Source organism: Pristis pectinata, chromosome 27, assembly GCF_009764475.1.
Source record: "Pristis pectinata isolate sPriPec2 chromosome 27, sPriPec2.1.pri, whole genome shotgun sequence".
Lineage (NCBI taxonomy): Eukaryota > Metazoa > Chordata > Chondrichthyes > Rhinopristiformes > Pristidae > Pristis > Pristis pectinata.
In genome coordinates this window covers 7777732-7795571 of record NC_067431.1, presented here as the reverse complement: position 1 = coordinate 7795571, position 17840 = coordinate 7777732, and the positions used below count along the sequence as shown (strand labels likewise).

General features: G+C 43.0%; 1 protein-coding gene across 1 annotated transcript in view; it reads left to right on the top strand.

The window, feature by feature from the left end:
- The window catches only part of robo3 (roundabout, axon guidance receptor, homolog 3 (Drosophila)), a 483277-nt gene that overhangs the window by 336849 nt on the left and 128588 nt on the right, over positions 1–17840 (top strand). Inside the window, 5 exon segments of the mRNA XM_052039748.1 lie at positions 798–955; positions 1563–1683; positions 3893–3992; positions 3994–4032; positions 5103–5230. Coding sequence (XP_051895708.1) covers positions 798–955; positions 1563–1683; positions 3893–3992; positions 3994–4032; positions 5103–5230 — 546 coding nt within the window.

Here is a 17840-nt window from a genome sequence, read left to right as displayed (position 1 = left end):
AGAAGGGGGAACAGAAATAGACCATGTGGTCCCAAGTTTGCTCCACCATTCAATAGGATGATGGTGATCTGATCTTTGCCCTCAACATCTTTTTGCCCCTTTTCTTATAATCCTTGATTCCCACAGTAGTCAAGAAATCTATCTTACTGAACATTCTTAATGACAGCACCCTCAGCTCTGCGTCAGAAAATTCCAAAAATTCACAACCCTCCAAGAAGTGAAGAAATTCCTCCTTGTCTTTCTTTTACAATATTTTTATTAAATCCACGAAAAAGAAATACAGAGTACATGTATCAAAAAAGAGGGTAAAAATATTACTGAATACATTGTGTTAAAACATTAGCGTCACAATACTCTAAATTAATAATCACGTGATAGTTAGTTAATAAAGAAAAAATTGGAATATCTTATTATAAAAAAATCTACTCCCACTACCAAAAACCGAAGCTGTTTAATTAAAAAAAGGAAAAACCCTTGAAACGTACAATGTCAGCCAATGTCTGTATTTTAGTCACCATATCAAAGGTTTTGAAAATAATTCAAAAAGGTCCCCACAGGGTTTGAAAGTCTAAGTTAGATCAAGAATTGAACAACGGATCTTCTCTAGATTCAGGTATGACATAACATCCCGTAACTATTGAGCATGAATAGGCGGAGGACTTCCTTCCATTTAAGCAACACAGCCCTCCTGGCTATAAGAGAAATAAAGACATAAAATTCCTCCTTGTCTCAATTTCAGTAAATGAAACTGCTTTGCTCTTTGGCTGAAGGAGATTTTCTTCCTTGTCCCTTCCTAGTCCTGCGTGATGATTTCCGCCAAGCGCCGAGCGATGTTGTGGTGGCGGCGGGGGAGCCTGCTGTGATGGAGTGCCTCCCACCACGAGGGCATCCAGAACCAACCATCTCCTGGAAGAAAAACAATGTCCGCATTAATGACAAGGATGAGCGGATCACGGTGAGTGGCTGGGATCACAGAACATTTGAGAATGGACAGGTGCTGCTGGATTTTGAAATGCCAGTGAATTGCACTATTGAACTTTAGGTGTACAAACAGCTCTTCTCCTTTGGTGAAACAGGTCACTGACTGTGATTAAACTTGAGCAATACTTTCTCCAGATCCCATTAAAGAATTTGTCTTTTGCATGATCCCATCCCATTCTCTTTGTTCCATTCCCGCACTGCAGATTAACAAAGGCCATATTTTGGATCCCATGGTGAGGCACGTGTTGCGGTACCCCATAGTATTACTATACCTCTCTGCAACATACTGTGCTCCTCTCAGTGTGGATTGCAACACATCTTACCTTCTCAGTGTACCACTTCCTTATATATCCTACCCTTCCAGTATATGCCAGTCCTTTATATCTTGCCCCCCTTCATATACCACATTTAATTCTACCCTACTGTATCAGTGCGCCACGTTTTGCCCCCTCAGTGCAGCACACTCCAGTTTATCATCGAATAACCAACCCATCTTCTGTTGGCCCATGTGTGTCTGGGTACTTAGTATTTCTACTGGGAACAATTGGCATGGGATATGATGACACTGCCTGCTCTTCTAGATCCGAGGGGGAAAGCTGATGATCTCAAACACGAGGAAGTCTGATGCTGGTATGTACGTCTGTGTGGCCACAACATGGTGGGTGAAAGGGGACAGCGAGCCGGCAGACTTGGTCGTTTTTGGTAAGTGACATTTTTGTTACCTTTGCTTTACCTTCTCAACACATCATAGAGCGATGGTGAGGGATTACTCACTAACTTAGTTAAAGCTGCTTCCTCTCCCACTTCACCAGCTCAGTGTATGGACCCAAAGATAGAGATAGCCAGAATGAGTTGTTTTAGACCTTTGGCAGTGGTCAGCTATTCAACTATGTGGAGAACAGATGCTGTGAGCAGAAACTCTTGCTCTTCCAAATCCAGAAGCCAATTTGAAGCCAATTGCTGAGCAAGTTTATTTGTGAGCCTCAAGGCTGCACTAGCAGTTCCTTTTTAGAGGAAGCCCAATGTAAACAAAGTTAATGACTTAGTCCGCTTACTCACCAAGTTTATCAAAACAATTATGTTTTACTTTAAATTTTTGTTTCTCTGTGGTTATTGTTTTCTGCCTCTCCTTTCATGGGTAAAAGTTATGTTTCCTGGCTAAAGTGGGCACTGTTCAAGACCTTACCCACTTTGCAATGTTGAGTTTATTTGGTTGTACAGAAGGGGGATACAATGATTTTCCATTTTGCCCAATACCCTTTCAACATACACCTCCTCACGTGGGCATGGGATGGCAAGGAGGACCCGGGTAACATTCCTCTCCCCCAGGACACTGAAGTCAAATGGAGCATTCCAATTCCCAGCTCTAACTTGATAAACCATACATCCTGTTACTAGCTAGATGGGTTGGATATTGGATAGGAAGGTTTCCCAGTCAAAGTCACCATTTCCCTTCCTATCAAGCAATGCTAATACTTCCCCTGCGAAGATTGGGAGTGGACATGATGGTTAAAATAGTTAATAGTATCCTGGTGCTCATCCTCTGCACAACAACATCAATGTAGGATTTTAATGCAGAGTATATTAACACATGGAACTGGATTATGTCAAAGGTTCAGTGTAGGAGGAGCTGAGGTGTGGGGGCAACAGTGATGTGGAGAAAACGTCTGCGGTGAGTACAGTTATATGGAAAAACTCGTGGATGCCCAGTGTGTCAGGGTAGAAAATTCCTCACCCAGTGTGGTAATAAGACTAGCCAGACTGGGACGATGTGTTAGGGATCTCAGCTGAGATAGTGGTGGGCAGACAGAAGAGGCTGCAGTACTGGAATCTAGAACAGAAAACAGAACACTGGAAGAACTCAAGAAGCATCCGTGGAGGCAGAAGGTGTAAGTTGATGTTTTAGCTTGAGCCCCTGCATCAGGACTGCTGGAATTGGACTCAGCGACCTTGATGTAAAGAAAAAAATAATAATATAGGTGTTATCTCCACCTTCGTCATTATGTGAATCAGAATCATAGAAAATGGCCAGAGTGTCACATCTATCAAATAACTAGTCAGAAATAGTTCAACTGTAACAATGTCATAACTCCTCCTGTTGAGTGAGCCTGAGTATGTGCACTTTCCCCCTCCAGTCTCTGCCAGTGCATTGACTTCATTGTCAGTTCAATGGTGGTCATGTGACTGCTTCATGTTTTAATGTCCCAGGAGTGTGACTGGATGAGAGTCACCGAATCCAAACGCAGGACATTATTTCTCGGTGTGGAGTTTGGTTTACTTTCATCGTGTGGGGCCGCCTTGATGTTGCCATGGATTGTGCTATTTTGGTAACAGAATCACCTGTTACTAGTGGGGCATGAATTCTGTTCCTCCAATGCCAGCCAGATACCAACTTTTCATGGGTAGAGATAAGGAGTGTGGACATGCCACTTTGGAGCCTAGCAACAGTGCATAGAGAGGGCATAGACTTAATTTATTAGGAAGAAGCATGGACTGGAGTTAATGGGGTCTGGTTTATGCAGACGGGGAGGATGCTGGAGCCAGAAAAGCTCAACACATTTAATACGTAACCTGGTTAGGACCCGATGTGCTGTAAGTTGCAAGGGTGCTGACCAAAAGCTGGGAAGTGCATCAGGTAGACAGTTGCTACGGAACAGAGGGCTGAATGGCCTCATTCTATGTCATGGATTTTTATAATTATGTGAGTCTATGAAAGTAAGAATGGAAGTGATAGCCAGAAATTGGAGGTCTGCCAACTTAATCCACCCTGCAAAAGCCTCACAAACAAGTTGCCAAAGGTACACCGAGCAAACCTCTCCATCCAAATGTTGGTACGGTGCCTTGGGATGTTACTTTCATTGCGCTCATCTTCTTTGTACCCTGCTCATCTTGCCCCTTCGTAATCCCACAGAACGGCCCACCTTCATCAAACGTCCTGTAAATCAGGTGGTCCTGGCAGACGACACTGTGGATTTTCATTGCGAGGTGCATGGTGATCCCGTGCGACCAACCCAGTTGGCGCAAGGAGGAGGGCGAGCTGCCACGGGAAAGGTATGTAATTAAAGTATTAGAGTCCTCATTTTGTTATGCTTTCAGCTAAAGAGATGCCAGTGAAGCTCCAACTAACTAGCTTGCCACATTGCAGTTTCATGCCATGTTCTTCATTGGAAGTGGATACAGTGAGAACTATTGCAGAATTTAATGCGCCCATCAGAAGGGGCTTTAAGTAGTAATGGTTCTTGGAAGCGATCCCAGAAGCATTATCCTGGTCCTGGCCCATGGTCCATAGGGAGATGCCCTCCACCTGTGCTGATCTTCCCCAGTAGAAAAAGTGGCACAGCTACCTCAGCACCCCAGAGAGATGGAGGGAAAAAGGAAGACCAGTGATCTTATTCCAGACCATTAAGTAGCCACCTTATTAGACGTTGGCTTCACGATCTGCCTTTATGTGTTTCCTCCTTTGGTCAAATCTGCTGATGCCCTGATGGGTGGGACTGAAAATCTTTACTCCAACAGAGGAAGTGGTAGAGGCGGGTACAATTACAACAGTTAAAAGACATTTGGACAGGTACCAGGATAGGAAATGTTTAGAGGGATATGGGCCATACACAGGCAAACAGGTAGTTCAGGTAGACAACTTGGTCAGCATGGACGAGTTGGGCTGAATGGTCTGTTTCTGTGCTGTATAGCTCTATGACTCTATAAATGAGCACTTTCAAAACAGAAGAGGGAGAAGACAAGAGAAATTTGGGGAAATCAAAAGGGTCACCTGATCTTTGTGTGATGGGGCAAAATGAGTAATAGGAGACCAGTTTATATCTCTCTTAGATCAATGGAAATAAAAGTGAGGAGAAATGTAACATAGATTGCTGATCCACTAATGACTTTTTTTACAAAAACCTTGCACTACCTCAGTGCACTATTGTAATAAATTGATCTGTATGAACAGTATGCATGACAAGTTTTTCACTGGACATTGGTGCATAAGACAATAATAAACCAATTTACCAATTTAAGGCAAAGTTACCTGAGGTGATTGATTCAATTCAGTGAACTGTGTGAGTAACTTTTACTTTGCACCAAGGTATACAATGAACAAAGAGTATTTTGGTCTCTTTCAGATTTGAGATTCAGTCAGACAACAGCTTGCGGCTGGCACAGGTCAGCAGCGAGGATGAAGGAACATACACCTGTATCGCAGAAAACAGTGTGGGTAAAGTTGAATTCTCTGGCACTCTGACTGTACATGGTAAGGACCTCTGGATGATATTTCTGAACTGACGGTGTATTTATTTAATGAAATAGTTCCATTGGACTGAGGGGTGATTCCGTCATTCAACCTTTGTGGCAGAATCACCTCACTGATGCAAGGAAAGGAGATATGGGAACACTTGATGCAGATTTGACTTGAGTGTGTTGATTAATAACCACTAGGGGAATTTCTGTACCTGAATATTTTGACTATTGATTTGTGAGTCTTTACAGGGAGTGCCAGTTGCCAATTTAATCATTGATAGCATATCACAGTGAAAACTAACTCTATCCTTCCAAAATCTCACACACTGCAGGAGCTATCAGGCTGCACTCCTGGGTCAAGAGGCAGCAGACCTTAGGGAGGGAACTTCCTCTTCTTTCTGGGCCAGAACTGGAGAGTAGAGAGTTGTGGAAGTCGGAGAGCAGGGCAGGTCTGGTGTGAAACAGACTTCCCTGCAGGTTCAGTTTAGGCTCCAAACGAAGAAGCTAAAAAACACAGTGGTGCAGCTGATAGAGCCTCCAGTGACCTGGTTTCAATCCTGACCTCTGGTGCTGTCTGTACAGAGTTTGCATGTTCTCCCTGTGATCAAATGGGTTTCCTCTGCGTGCTCCCATTTCCTCCCACACCCCAAAGACATGCAGGTTGGTAGGTTAATCGGCCACTGTAAATTGCCCCTAGAATGCAGCTGAGTGGCAGAATTTGGCGGGAGTTGATGGGAATGTGGGGAGAATAAAAAAGATGGGATTAACGTAGGATTAGTGTAAATGAGTGGTTGATGGTCAGTGCAGGCTCAGAGGGCCAAAGGGCCTGTTTCTGTGCTGTTTCTCTTGATGATGGTGAATTGGACATTCTACTGAGGGTGACTGATGGAATCACCTTTCAGGAGAGACAGAAGGTTTGATCGTGACTGTATAGTGGTGTAGAGTACACGATTTTCCAACTTGCTTAGTTTTGATTTGCATTGAAATCAGTTTTAAAACAACCATTCTTTTCTAATTTCTTTTTGATTGTAATTTAAATGGTGAACATTTAGCAATAATTGTCATGATTATATACCACTGACTGTGTCCCACGAGATTGAATTTTTTCACTGTTACACAAAGGATCTGGAAACTACTTTCTGGTGAGTGTCACTAGGCTGATTGTAACTGTAAATGGAAAAGTTTTACTGGTGCCTGGCAGGAGGTTGAATGTCTAAATGAACCGGTTGCAATCACTTATTGGGTCCATTCTTTCCTAAATGTCCCCCTTATTGCCATGGACAATGTCTGAGTTTATCTCTTTCATTTTATGTTCAATGGGGAGTGAAATGCAATACCCACTCAAATCAGATCTCAAAGTTACCAATGAACCTTTCTCTGCTAAAATGCGTAATTATCCCAGATCAAGGGACGCTTCAATGAGTTCCCATGTTTGAGTTGCTCTCTAACTAGCTGAGAACCTTCTACTTCAATGTCGCTGGAAAGAAAAGTGAAGACTGAAAATAGATATTGTAAATAATGAAGCTAGGTGTTCAATTTTATCATCTAGCTTAGTTCGCGATTTGAAATGGATCATTTTCTTAAATTAATTTGGGAAATTTGGGTGTCACTAGCAAGGCTAGGATTTATTGACCATCTCTTGTTGCTTTGAGATGTTGATGAGCCACCCCAAACTTTTGCAGCACTGAGTTAGTAGGGAAGGTTTCCAGGATTTTGACCCAATAACTGTGAAGGGACAATGCCCATGTCTGAATTAGCGGGGTTCAGAAGTGATATTATTTCTTTAAACCAGTTGCCCTTGTCCTTGTAGAGGAAGGACATTGTGGGTTTGGGAGGTTCTGTTTCCAGTTTGAGCAAAGGTGAAGGTGGATGCTGATTCCTATTTAACCAAGAGCTATGTTAATTACTGCCAAATTGATCATTGTTACTGAGAGCATGGTAGTGAGTAGTTAATTAGAATACTAACCCAGAGATCTTGAGTTCAAATCCTACCACAGTCAAATGTTAAACTGAATTCAGTAAATTTGCAGTCTTATATCATAAACTAATGTCTGTGAAATCCTTTAAGACTGAAACCCACTGGTTTGCAAACCCACGTTGACTCTCTGTCACCTAATGGCCTTGAAAGGCTCACCAACTAGCAACTAAACACTGAGTATCAAGTAAGCCTATCTAGTTCACTGATGGATATATTGCTCAGTGTGAATTGGATCATGTAGGCCAGGTTCAATCCATGATCTTTCCTGAGTTCAATAAGCCCAATAAGAGGTGTTGCAATCGGTGTGATATCCTCTGGGCAAAACAATTTAAAGCAACCAGGATTTCTACTTCTAATTATAGTCTCTGGCTGCTACTGTTATGGTGCTCCTCTATAGTACAAGTGTGTGGGATGCTTCATGGGGACCAAGTAAAAAGAGAGAAAATAGAACGAACCAAACCATTGAAAAGAAACACACTATATCAGTGTTGAACCACACTGTGACGTCACTATGGTTGAATCTTGATAAATGCAGAAACAATCTGGCAGGAATATTCCATGGGGCCTGGGTTGCTATCAACTGCAGATAAAAACAGCCTAGTCATAAATCACAGTAGCACAAGCCCATGAACCAGCCAATAGTGATTAAATGTGAAGATAATGATTACAAATATATTGTATGTCGCAAGTGTGGAGCTATATGCAGTGCTGTTTAAAAGTGATTTGGCTCCATTTTTTGTGATATTGAGGTAACAATAAATTTTCTTTATGTGGTATCTTTAACATCTCAAGACTCTTAAGTGGAGCATTACCAGACAGCAATTGACAAAGAAGGGGCCATTAAGGCTGGTGACCAAAGGGCAGAGTTTTAACTCTGGAGGTCGATTGGCCTTTCATTATCTTTGCTTTTGTTAAAATCCTGTGACATTGACGAATCTTGCAAGTCCTCCTTTATTCACCAGCCCTAGCTCTCCTGTCAGGCAAGAGTTTGTGCAATTGAGTGGTTTCCTGGACCATTTCAGAGGGTATTAAGAGTCAAAAAGGTATCATAGGGAAAAGACACACCTGTCAGACATGTGGCAGGTCTGAAGAGACTTGGTGAGACATTTAGGTTTTGAAAGTAACTGGGGATTTTAAGAAATTGTCAGCTTTCAGGATAATTTATTACTTTTATTGAATTTAGTTTCAGTTCTTATCATTTGTGAAATTGAAGCTCTTAATTTCTGGGCCTACAAGTCTGAACTGTTGCAGTGACCTTACATTCCCCATTGATCACAGTGCCTTAAATACATTTATCAGAAGTCAGATGTCTTTAAGAAGTTTGTAATAGGTGCCTTATCTCCTGTGGAAGGCTAGTTAGCAGAAAGCCCAGGTGTGTAGTAGTTCAGGCACGAACAATTGGTGAAGGGAGCCTCGGATGGCCTTTGGGTTGGAGCAGGGTCAATGTAAGTTATTGTGGCCCCACAGCATCAAATTATGAACTCCAGTCCAAAACTGAAAGTATTAGACTTACAAAGTATCTAGATCAAGCGAAATGTCCTATACTTACATAATAATTGTCCAGATTAATGCTAAGTAGAGAAACTGTGAAGAATATAACTACCAAGATCAATTGATAGAAGGAATTAACAACTGCACATGTCTTTATTTTTCATAGGTGTACAATTCAGGACATTTCAGGTAGTCAGCTCATAAACAAAACATAATATTCTGGTCAATAGTAGTTTGAAAATTGAGTTCAAGCATTCACTAACTTTGCAAGCTCTGCACTGAGGTTCTCCATGATAAGCTTCAGTATGGAGAGGTTTTGATAACACAAAATGCTGGAAATAGTCAACAGGTCAGGCAGCATCTGTGAAGCAGTTAGCCTTCCAGTTCTGTCAAAAGGTCCCGGATCTGAAACATTAATTATTTCACTTTCCGCAAACGCTGACTGACCTGCTGAGTGTTTCCAGCATTTTCTGGTCTTCTTTCAAACCCTGTCAGCCTAAGCTCAGCTCCTTCTCACAGGACAGTTGTTAAGGGAAGGTTGCAGCTATTTCAGAGCAGCTAGTGCTGTGTTCAACTCTCAGCCCGTAGAAATGTTTCAATAGATGTTAGTGGTAGGTATGGTACATTCCCACCAATCCCAACTCCACACCCCATGTCTCATCTGGCCATGTACAATTCAATATTAGGCCTTCCAGGTTGAATAGACCACTGTACTCACTGTCTACTACAGATAAAAACCACTGTTTGACCAGGCACCAGTGGACCATAGCCATACAAAAGTCAATGTCCTCAAAGGGAAAGGAAACAAAAATAGTAAATAAATTATAGGTGGATGACAGGTCTGCAGTTGGTGATGGGGTTAGTGGGCAGCTGGAGAGTTGAAGGGGGGTCAGCTACCTGTTTCACACCACACCTACAGGTCTGAGAATGGTGAATATTGCTGCACATGTAAGGTTATAAAAGCATAAATTTGCTAGATTATTATTTTATGCAGTGCTATGAATATTATGTGTCATAGCCAGCAGTAAGGATGTAATAAATATCTGCACATAATGGGGCAACTCAATTACTCATGAGCGCAGAAGACATGAGTGAACTAAACTCAGTCTGATGTGAGAAGATACTCATTACATTCTAAGTGCAGCCCCTGACATATCCTTTATGTATTAGTAAAGAAAATGATGACAATGTCTTAATGCAAGAGGAATGTGGCTGTGAGTCAACTGGAAAGTGATAGCAATTAAACTGTAATGATGACTTTGCGTTTCTCTTCATGCTCTATCAGGGTCCGGTGATTTGATGCAGCATTTGGCACTTATCGCATCTAAATGAATCAACTGCCAAATTATCATGAGATGCATGAAATTTCTCAAGACGCAGAGATTTGATTGGTTTGGTGGTCAGGGTAGATCTAACCGCTAATTACTGCAGCAAATCATTTGCCCTTTATCAATAGCTGAAGTTAACATTTCCTGCTGTTTCTCAGTTTTAAACTGACATTTATGCTACCATTGTGTATGAGTTCATTCATGAATTTTCCTTAACATCTCATGTATTTTTTTTATTTTGTTCTTTGTTTCAGTTGGTCCATTCAGTAAGTATTCATTTCACCTCATTTACTTACTGCTGCATGCTGGTGTTAGGTGGAGGTTGTGAAGGAATGGTTCAATTTGAAGCACACCCTAAGCTTTCAGCTGAGTCTTCTTCCACTAAACCAGCTGATGTGAGGTGAAAGAAAGCTCCATGCAAATGGCATTGAACGCATGGAACGGTCAAGGTCAATTCCTTGGGAAAGAGGTATCATTTTTCCATAATTTCATCCACATTTACATGAGGCCAGCATTAACTCATCTGGAGGGGCTTTAAGTGTTGCGTCGCTTGTTGTTGATGTCACAGTGCTTGTTGCTGTATGGTGAAGTACATGGGTTATCGGCATCTCCAAACTGGCACCTTTTCAAGGAACAAAATTTTATTACCGGGATATAAAAAGTCTCGTTTCGCTACCAATTAGAAAAGGAGATATATTGGTAGATCAAACAACTGCAAGAGTACGTGTACGTCACTTAGCAGGAGTGGTGAAGGTGTTAACACCCAATGACAGGTTGTATGTCGTGTGAGAAAGAACTGCAACCATGTGATTGACAACACAGACTGCCAAACCGATTTTGTGTCAATTCAGACAACAAGGTAACATCAAGAGCTAATTTGTCTAGAAGTTTGCTGTGTAAAAATAGATGACATCGTAACATTTCTTTTCTTTAGGAAATGTATTCAAAGAGCGAGCACTATGGCCAGGTCTGTAACGGGCCTTGGTTGGAGTTTATTGCCCTCCTTTGTCAATTTGTGTGTTGCAGGGTTTGAGCATCACCAATGTGCAGTTCTGGTAAGACAGGACTGGGCTTGGTTGTGATGTCATCATCCCATCACCAGCCACTCTTTGTTGTCAAACGATATTTGTCAAAAGCATTGTCAACTCAGCCATGGTCAGTGGCTGGGAGCAACAGTCACTGTCAGCAGCAGAGACATAATTGAGAGGAGGAACGAGAGCAAAAAAGCATATAAACGCAAACTAGAGAACATGATAATTAATGAAGACCTTTTTTGATACTACACAGGAAGTGCTGTCTGACAAATTGTATGTCAACAGAGCATGCCCAAAACATTAATGAGTTCCTCCCTGTTAGAAACAGGCTGGGATGGATCCAAAAATAAACTAATGCGTTATCAGTCTAGCATCTAAGGTCAGGCCGGAAATGTGCTCAGCTGGGGGAAACTGGATTAAATGCTTAAAGGGGCCATGCCATTACAAAATCACATTGGGCATTCCTGTTAACAAAGCACGCTTGCACTAACAAACAGCCTGTTTCATAAAAGGAAATCTGATAGTGAACAGGTCAAAGCAGTGGAACAGATAAACATTTGCTAGCAGTTGTGGTCTGAAATAAAGTGGGGGAAAAAAAAACAAGAAATTCTCAGCAGAGTTGTCAATGTAGAAAGAAGAAGGGTTTAATGTTTTGGGTATAATTCTTTCTCAAAGCTGTTATTCCTCTTCACAGACTGTGACAAACCTGCTGGTGTGTTTTCAGCATCCTTTGTTTCAAGCCCTCTACTGTTTGTGTAAAAGATATATCTCCTCCTTATAGTCAGCATTGTAAATTTGATCAACACCAACAACAAACTTAGATACCTCCAATGTACTTTCAGTGCCTCTAATGTCTCTGACTTCAGTAAGGTTGGGGGTGAGGTGAAGGGATGAGGTGAGCTTCTCTGGAAAGAGGGAAACCTTTTGACTGGATGAAGGATTGTCCGTGGCACTGTGGAAATGTGCTTTCTGATAGAATGGCTGGAGAGCCATGGTAATGTTTTCACTGAAGAATTATTGCCCCCTGACTGCTTCATTCTTCCAAACAAAAGGCACAGAGTAGAGGTTGAAGGAGGGAAAATAATCTGAATCAGAAAGAACCTTCTCATTGGTTCTTGGTGCTCGCTTTTAAATTTACAATCAAGCAATAATACTGCAGAAGAAAAGAGTCAACTGTGAGTTGATTTAAAGTCATTCAACTATATTTCATTCTAACTTGGTTCTAATTAGCCGTGCTTAAATGGAACATCCAAAACATCTGCAAGTTCTTTTATCCTGATTAATGATCTTCAGAGCACAACTATACATTTCCATGTGTGTAAAACGTTACCATAGATTTTCATATTATCGGTGCATTAAAGGTGGTGGATGAAGTCCAGATGCAGGTCCTGCTTGGCAGGCCTGGTAGGTTCATGTGGAAAATTGCTCCATTACAGTCAAATTATCAGGGCATGTGAACAGTGGTTCTCAAACTCCTTGCACTGGCAACCCCACCCCCCACCCCACATAACAAGTCCCCGACTGCATTGACCCAGCAATAATGCACATCACAAGCAGCAAGGCAGCTACCCGGACAGAAATGATCTTCCCCTGGATATCTGCAGCTCTGCATCCTGTGCTGTGCCAGAAGAGCATCGGTCAACATCATCTCCACACCAAAGTCAGCCCCGGCATCCTGCCCAATGGTAGGAAGGCTCACAGCGTAAAAGGTCAGTAAGACCACCCAGCACTGGGTCCAGTGGGCACCCTGTCCACCTGCAGACACCCCTTCTACAATCAAGAACTGGTCAGGAGGCAGTCTCGTGAACCTTTCATCAGCCCCAGTAGGCCACCTCCACACGCAGATGCCCTCAACACGCATTGCAATGACCAATGCAAAACCATCTTACAAAGAGTATCCAGGAGGGGTAATGGTGCATTATACACTTATCATACTTCGTGTAACAATTACATATTAGAACCCAAAGAAATGTTTTATGTTGGATGAATTAGATGTGTAACAGCGAGATGCTGGATGAACTCAGCAGGCCAGGCAGCATCCGTGGAGAAAAGCAGGCGGTCAACATTTCGGGCCAGGACCCTTCTTCAGGACTCAAGTCCTGACCCGAAACGTTGACTGAATGCCTATCTCCATAGATGCTGCCTGGCCTGCTGAGTTCCTCCAGCATCTTGTTTTTTTCTCATCTAGATTCCAGCATCTGCAGTCCCTTTGTCGCTTTTGAATTAGATGTGTGATTGCAGCACCAGGAACCTCCAATAATCCCTCAGCCTGGAATGATGCCAAATTTTTCTAGAATACTGGCTGAGCTTCATCTGTAAATGTTCAGTTCCATGCAGCCACACAGTGGGAAAGAAGTAAAAAAAACTTGGAAACGGTTGAGAGGAAGTTTACCAGAATGGTAACGAGGGGTATTATGGACTTTAGATGGAATGGGAAAGGGACTGGGGTTGTTCTTTTTGAAGCAGAGAAGGTTAAGGTTTAATTGATCCATTCATAATTTTGAAATGTGTGTGAAGTGTGAGGCTTACACTGGCAGGGCCTGGTTATCGTTCAGTGGCTGCAGATTTAAAGCACCCAGAGCGATGAGGATAATTTTGGACAGCAAGTTGTTATAAACTAGTATGCATTGCTTCTTACAAACAATATTTTATATTCAATCTCTACCAACAGCGAGCTTAGATACCTAGAACCTGGCAGAGCACCTTCAATATAATTTCAGAGTCCAAGGATCATTGATGCAAAACCAACAGTAACTTTTAAAATGGAATTAGTGTCCAGTTGAAAAAGAAACAGATGAAGGATAGAGCAAGGGAATGGAACCAAATGGAAACTCTTATCAAAGAGCCAGCATAAGCAAAGGGGCCAAATGGCCTCCTTCTAAGCTATAAGAATCAATGATTCCTTGGAATAAGAATTGTGGGCTACAGAATGTAGCTACTTGCTGCCCCTGTTTGGGAGCTATGAATGCTGATTTGTTTCCAAAGTGACATCTGATTTTTGTATGTATCTACTGTGGGATTCACACCAACTGTCACATTGGGAATCGTTTTCAGGTGTGTTTTGTTAATACCCATTGGGAGCAAATGGAGAAGGTGAATTATGAGGTCAATCAATCTCAGAGCAGATTTGAGACCAGGCCCAAGAGATCAGTGTTATACCTAGCATTGTATATTAAAGTTATTATGGTCTGCAGGGAGTAGGTGCCAGGTGTTGAAGGAATTTGTCTTGAACACAAGGCTTCTGCCACAGCAGGTTGCTCAAAGTCGTGACTGCTTTTGCAGCCACTTCCCTGATATGACAGGAAGAGTGCAAGAGAACATGCTGACTGAAAAGAAGATGAGGAGAAGGATCCTCAGCAGACATCTCCATCTGGAGGAATCCCACTTGACCAGTGAAGAACAATCCGTGAAGATTTTGTGCTTCAGCACTGATGTCCTCAGGAAAATATGCCACCTGCTTCAACCACAGCTCTGACTGCATGGCAGGACAAGGATCACTCGGTCACTGGCTCTGAAGGAGCAAATGGGTGATGGAGTTTGAGGTATTGGGTTCCTTCAAAGCTGGAGCTAGATATATCAGCAACTGTGTCCCAGTTTGCCACCCACTGTTCCGTAGGGAAAGTCACGGATACTCTCTATTCCAAGGGAGCAGAGAGCAAAACACTATGATGCTGGAGGAACTCAGCAGGCCAGGCAGCATCCGTGGAGAAAAGCAGGTGGTCAACGTTTCGAGTCAGGACCCTTCTTTTTGTAGAGAACAGCTGAGAGACCAATCACGTAGTGTTGCCAGGATTATGTGTTTCCCCATGGTGTAGGGTCTTACTGATTACTCGCACATTGCACTGAGATACTTCAGGATCAACTTAGAGAGTTACCATAACTAGAAGACTTCATTTCCCCTGTGTCCAACCGCTGGGTGATCTCATTCACAGCCTCTTGCAGATTAATGCCTTGCATCCAAGCTGCAGTCACAGTGCTTCCATTCTGTGGTACTTCAGTGTTTCATTTGTGCTCAAACCTCCGTGACAAGTAAAAGAGTAATTACTTGGCTGTCTGCTAACCACATGGACCCAAATCTGGTCCCTAACACACAAAGGGCAGCATGCCTTAATGAATGCCATCCTGCAGCTCACAGCCGGACAGAAAAGAGCATTGGTGTGCTTAGGCACAGGCTCTGCAGCCTGGCTGGTGCTGCACAGGGAGCTGAGTCATCAGCTGCCGAATGCTACAAGATGGTTTGGTCGGCAAATGTGCTGATGGAGTTTCCCACCACTGAAAAAGGTTGGCTGGAGTCTTCGTGCGAGGTTGGTGGTGAACTCCCTGCTCCCTCACACCGGCCTTCAGGCAGGCTTGTTGATTCACCAGTCATTTCATTCTGTATGCCCATCAGCTTTCTGTAGGTCTCTCCATCAGAGTCCTGCTCTGAGTCATAGAGTCGTACAGCACAGAAACAGGCCCTTCAGCCCAACTGGTCCATGCCGACCAAGATTCCCATCTAAGCTAGTCCTATTTGCTCTCGTTTGGCCCTTATCCCTCTCAACCTTTCCTATCCATGTACCTGTCCAAGTATCTTTTAAGTGTTATTAATGTACCTGCCTCAACCACTTCTTCTGGCAGCTCATTCCAAATACAGACCACCTTCTGGGTGAAAAGGTTGCCTCTCAGGTTCCTAAAATCTCTCCCCTCTCACCTTAAACCTATGCCCTCTAGTCCTTGATTCCCCAACCCTGGGAAAAAGACGGTGTGCATTCACCCTATCGATGACCCTCATAATTTTACACACCTCTACAAAATGACCCCACATTCTCCTATGCTACAATGAAAAAAGTCCCAACCTGCTCAACCTCTCTCCATAACTCAGTCCCTCGAGTCCCAGCAACACCCTCGTAAATCTGCTCTGCAATCTTTCCAGCTTAATGGCATCTTTCCCATAGCACAGTGACCAAAACCATAGTCCCCTGCAGCAGAGCTCATATATGATGAACATGCTCTGGGAAGATGTCATTCTTTACCCTTCCCTTGGCTGAAGACCATAATGTCCAGCAGCTCACCAAGTAGATTCACTTTCTTTTCATTCTTGGGACAGGGAAACAGGGACAGGACCAGGATGGAGAAGTATGGGCCAATCAGGGTGATGAAGGAAGTTATGGTCGCCGGCTGGATTGGGATTCCAGCAAAAGACAGATCTCCAGTGAGTTCCCTCTAAGTGGTACTGGTTGGTCTGGGAGTGTCTAATAACATGTGCAGCTTGGGATGACATGTCCTTCCTGTGGACTGTTCTGAAGGAGCATTGCAGAGGGGGTGGGAGGGCGGGGGCGGTGGGATGATGAAGTCTTCCCATGCCTGGCTGACGCAGAAATTGGGTCAGGTACATTACGGTGTCTTGTGGCTGGAAGTATCTGGTCAAATTTCAGGAGTAGTGTGATTCCACATGGAGATGAGTCCAAAGTAACCCTGAAATGGAAACAGTGCTAACTGAAAGAATTTCTAGGCTGACAGTTTATTCTTTCTCAATTTTCAGTAACCCCCAGTACTATTGGTGGCTCGTTATTCATCTGCCCGTTTTCCTAGCTTAGATCTGAAGCTTCCCTGTTAAAACCCACGCACCTCAAGATGCCGTTAGCTGCAATGGCAGAGGGATAATTAGTAGGTCAGCAAAAAACATCCGTCCCAGTCCCACATATGCACTCACTCAGGTTTATTGTTAACATTTGGAGATTAACATCTGGATTATCTTTCCAGGAAGCAGCTGGTAGCCTCCTGGAAGAATTCTCAGCAAGGCTTTTTGTGAGTGAACCATTTCAAAAGAGCACATAGGAAAAGCTCATTCAAAATCTGACAGAAGAATAGTGTGTCCTTCCTACAGGAATCTTGCTCTTACTAATCTCAGAGAGGGATTGTCATTCCCACATTTCCTCTTCTATGAAAATTTCCATTTCAGAACTTTAATGTTGGTTGCATTTCTTTCTGCCTCAAGAGTTACATTTATCTTGTTTGATTTATTCTGGGGATATGACCAATGATGTCCAGGCCTTACGCTGGTCTATTCCCTCACTGATTAGAGAAAGGTTAACATGTTTATGAGCAACTCACATCATCTCACGGTGTCCCTAAGTGTTTCTCTTTGACGTGCATTCGAAACTTATGCCCATGGTTCAAGGACAATTTGTGCACAGCAAGATCTCACCAAGGCAGTGAGGTAAATGACAAAACCTTTTTTCGATGGTCGCAAAATGATAACTATTGGGCAAAATCCTTTTTATATCATGGGATCTTGTATGTCTGAAAGAGATGAAAGAACCTGATGTAATATATCATGTGATAGATTAAATCCCTGAGAGTGTAGTATTCCACCAAGGTGTTACGTTAGGTCGAGACTCTAGAATGGAGCATGGAGCATGGACCTAATTCATGGGGTACAGAGGGGTGAGGAGATGGGGAATGGAACTGATTAGGTTGCTGGGTGTTGGAATGGGCCGAATGGCCTTCTTCTGTATCGCAGCAACTAAGTTATCTCAAGTAGTGGTGGTCTACCGATATTAACATTTTGCAGGCAAAATAGCATGCTTTGACCTTTCAGAGGGCAGCAAGAGTTAACAGTGAAGAGCTGTCCTGGAAGCACATGACGTTCAGGGAGCACCCTGAAGTTCTTATGGAGCTATGCAGGGAGGATGCTTTCTCCTGCTGAGGGGCAAAGAATCAGGATAAGGGGTCAACTGTTTATGATTGAGATGAGGAGGAATTTCTTCACTGAGAGAGTGGTGAATCTTTGGAATTCTCAATGCTGGTTCA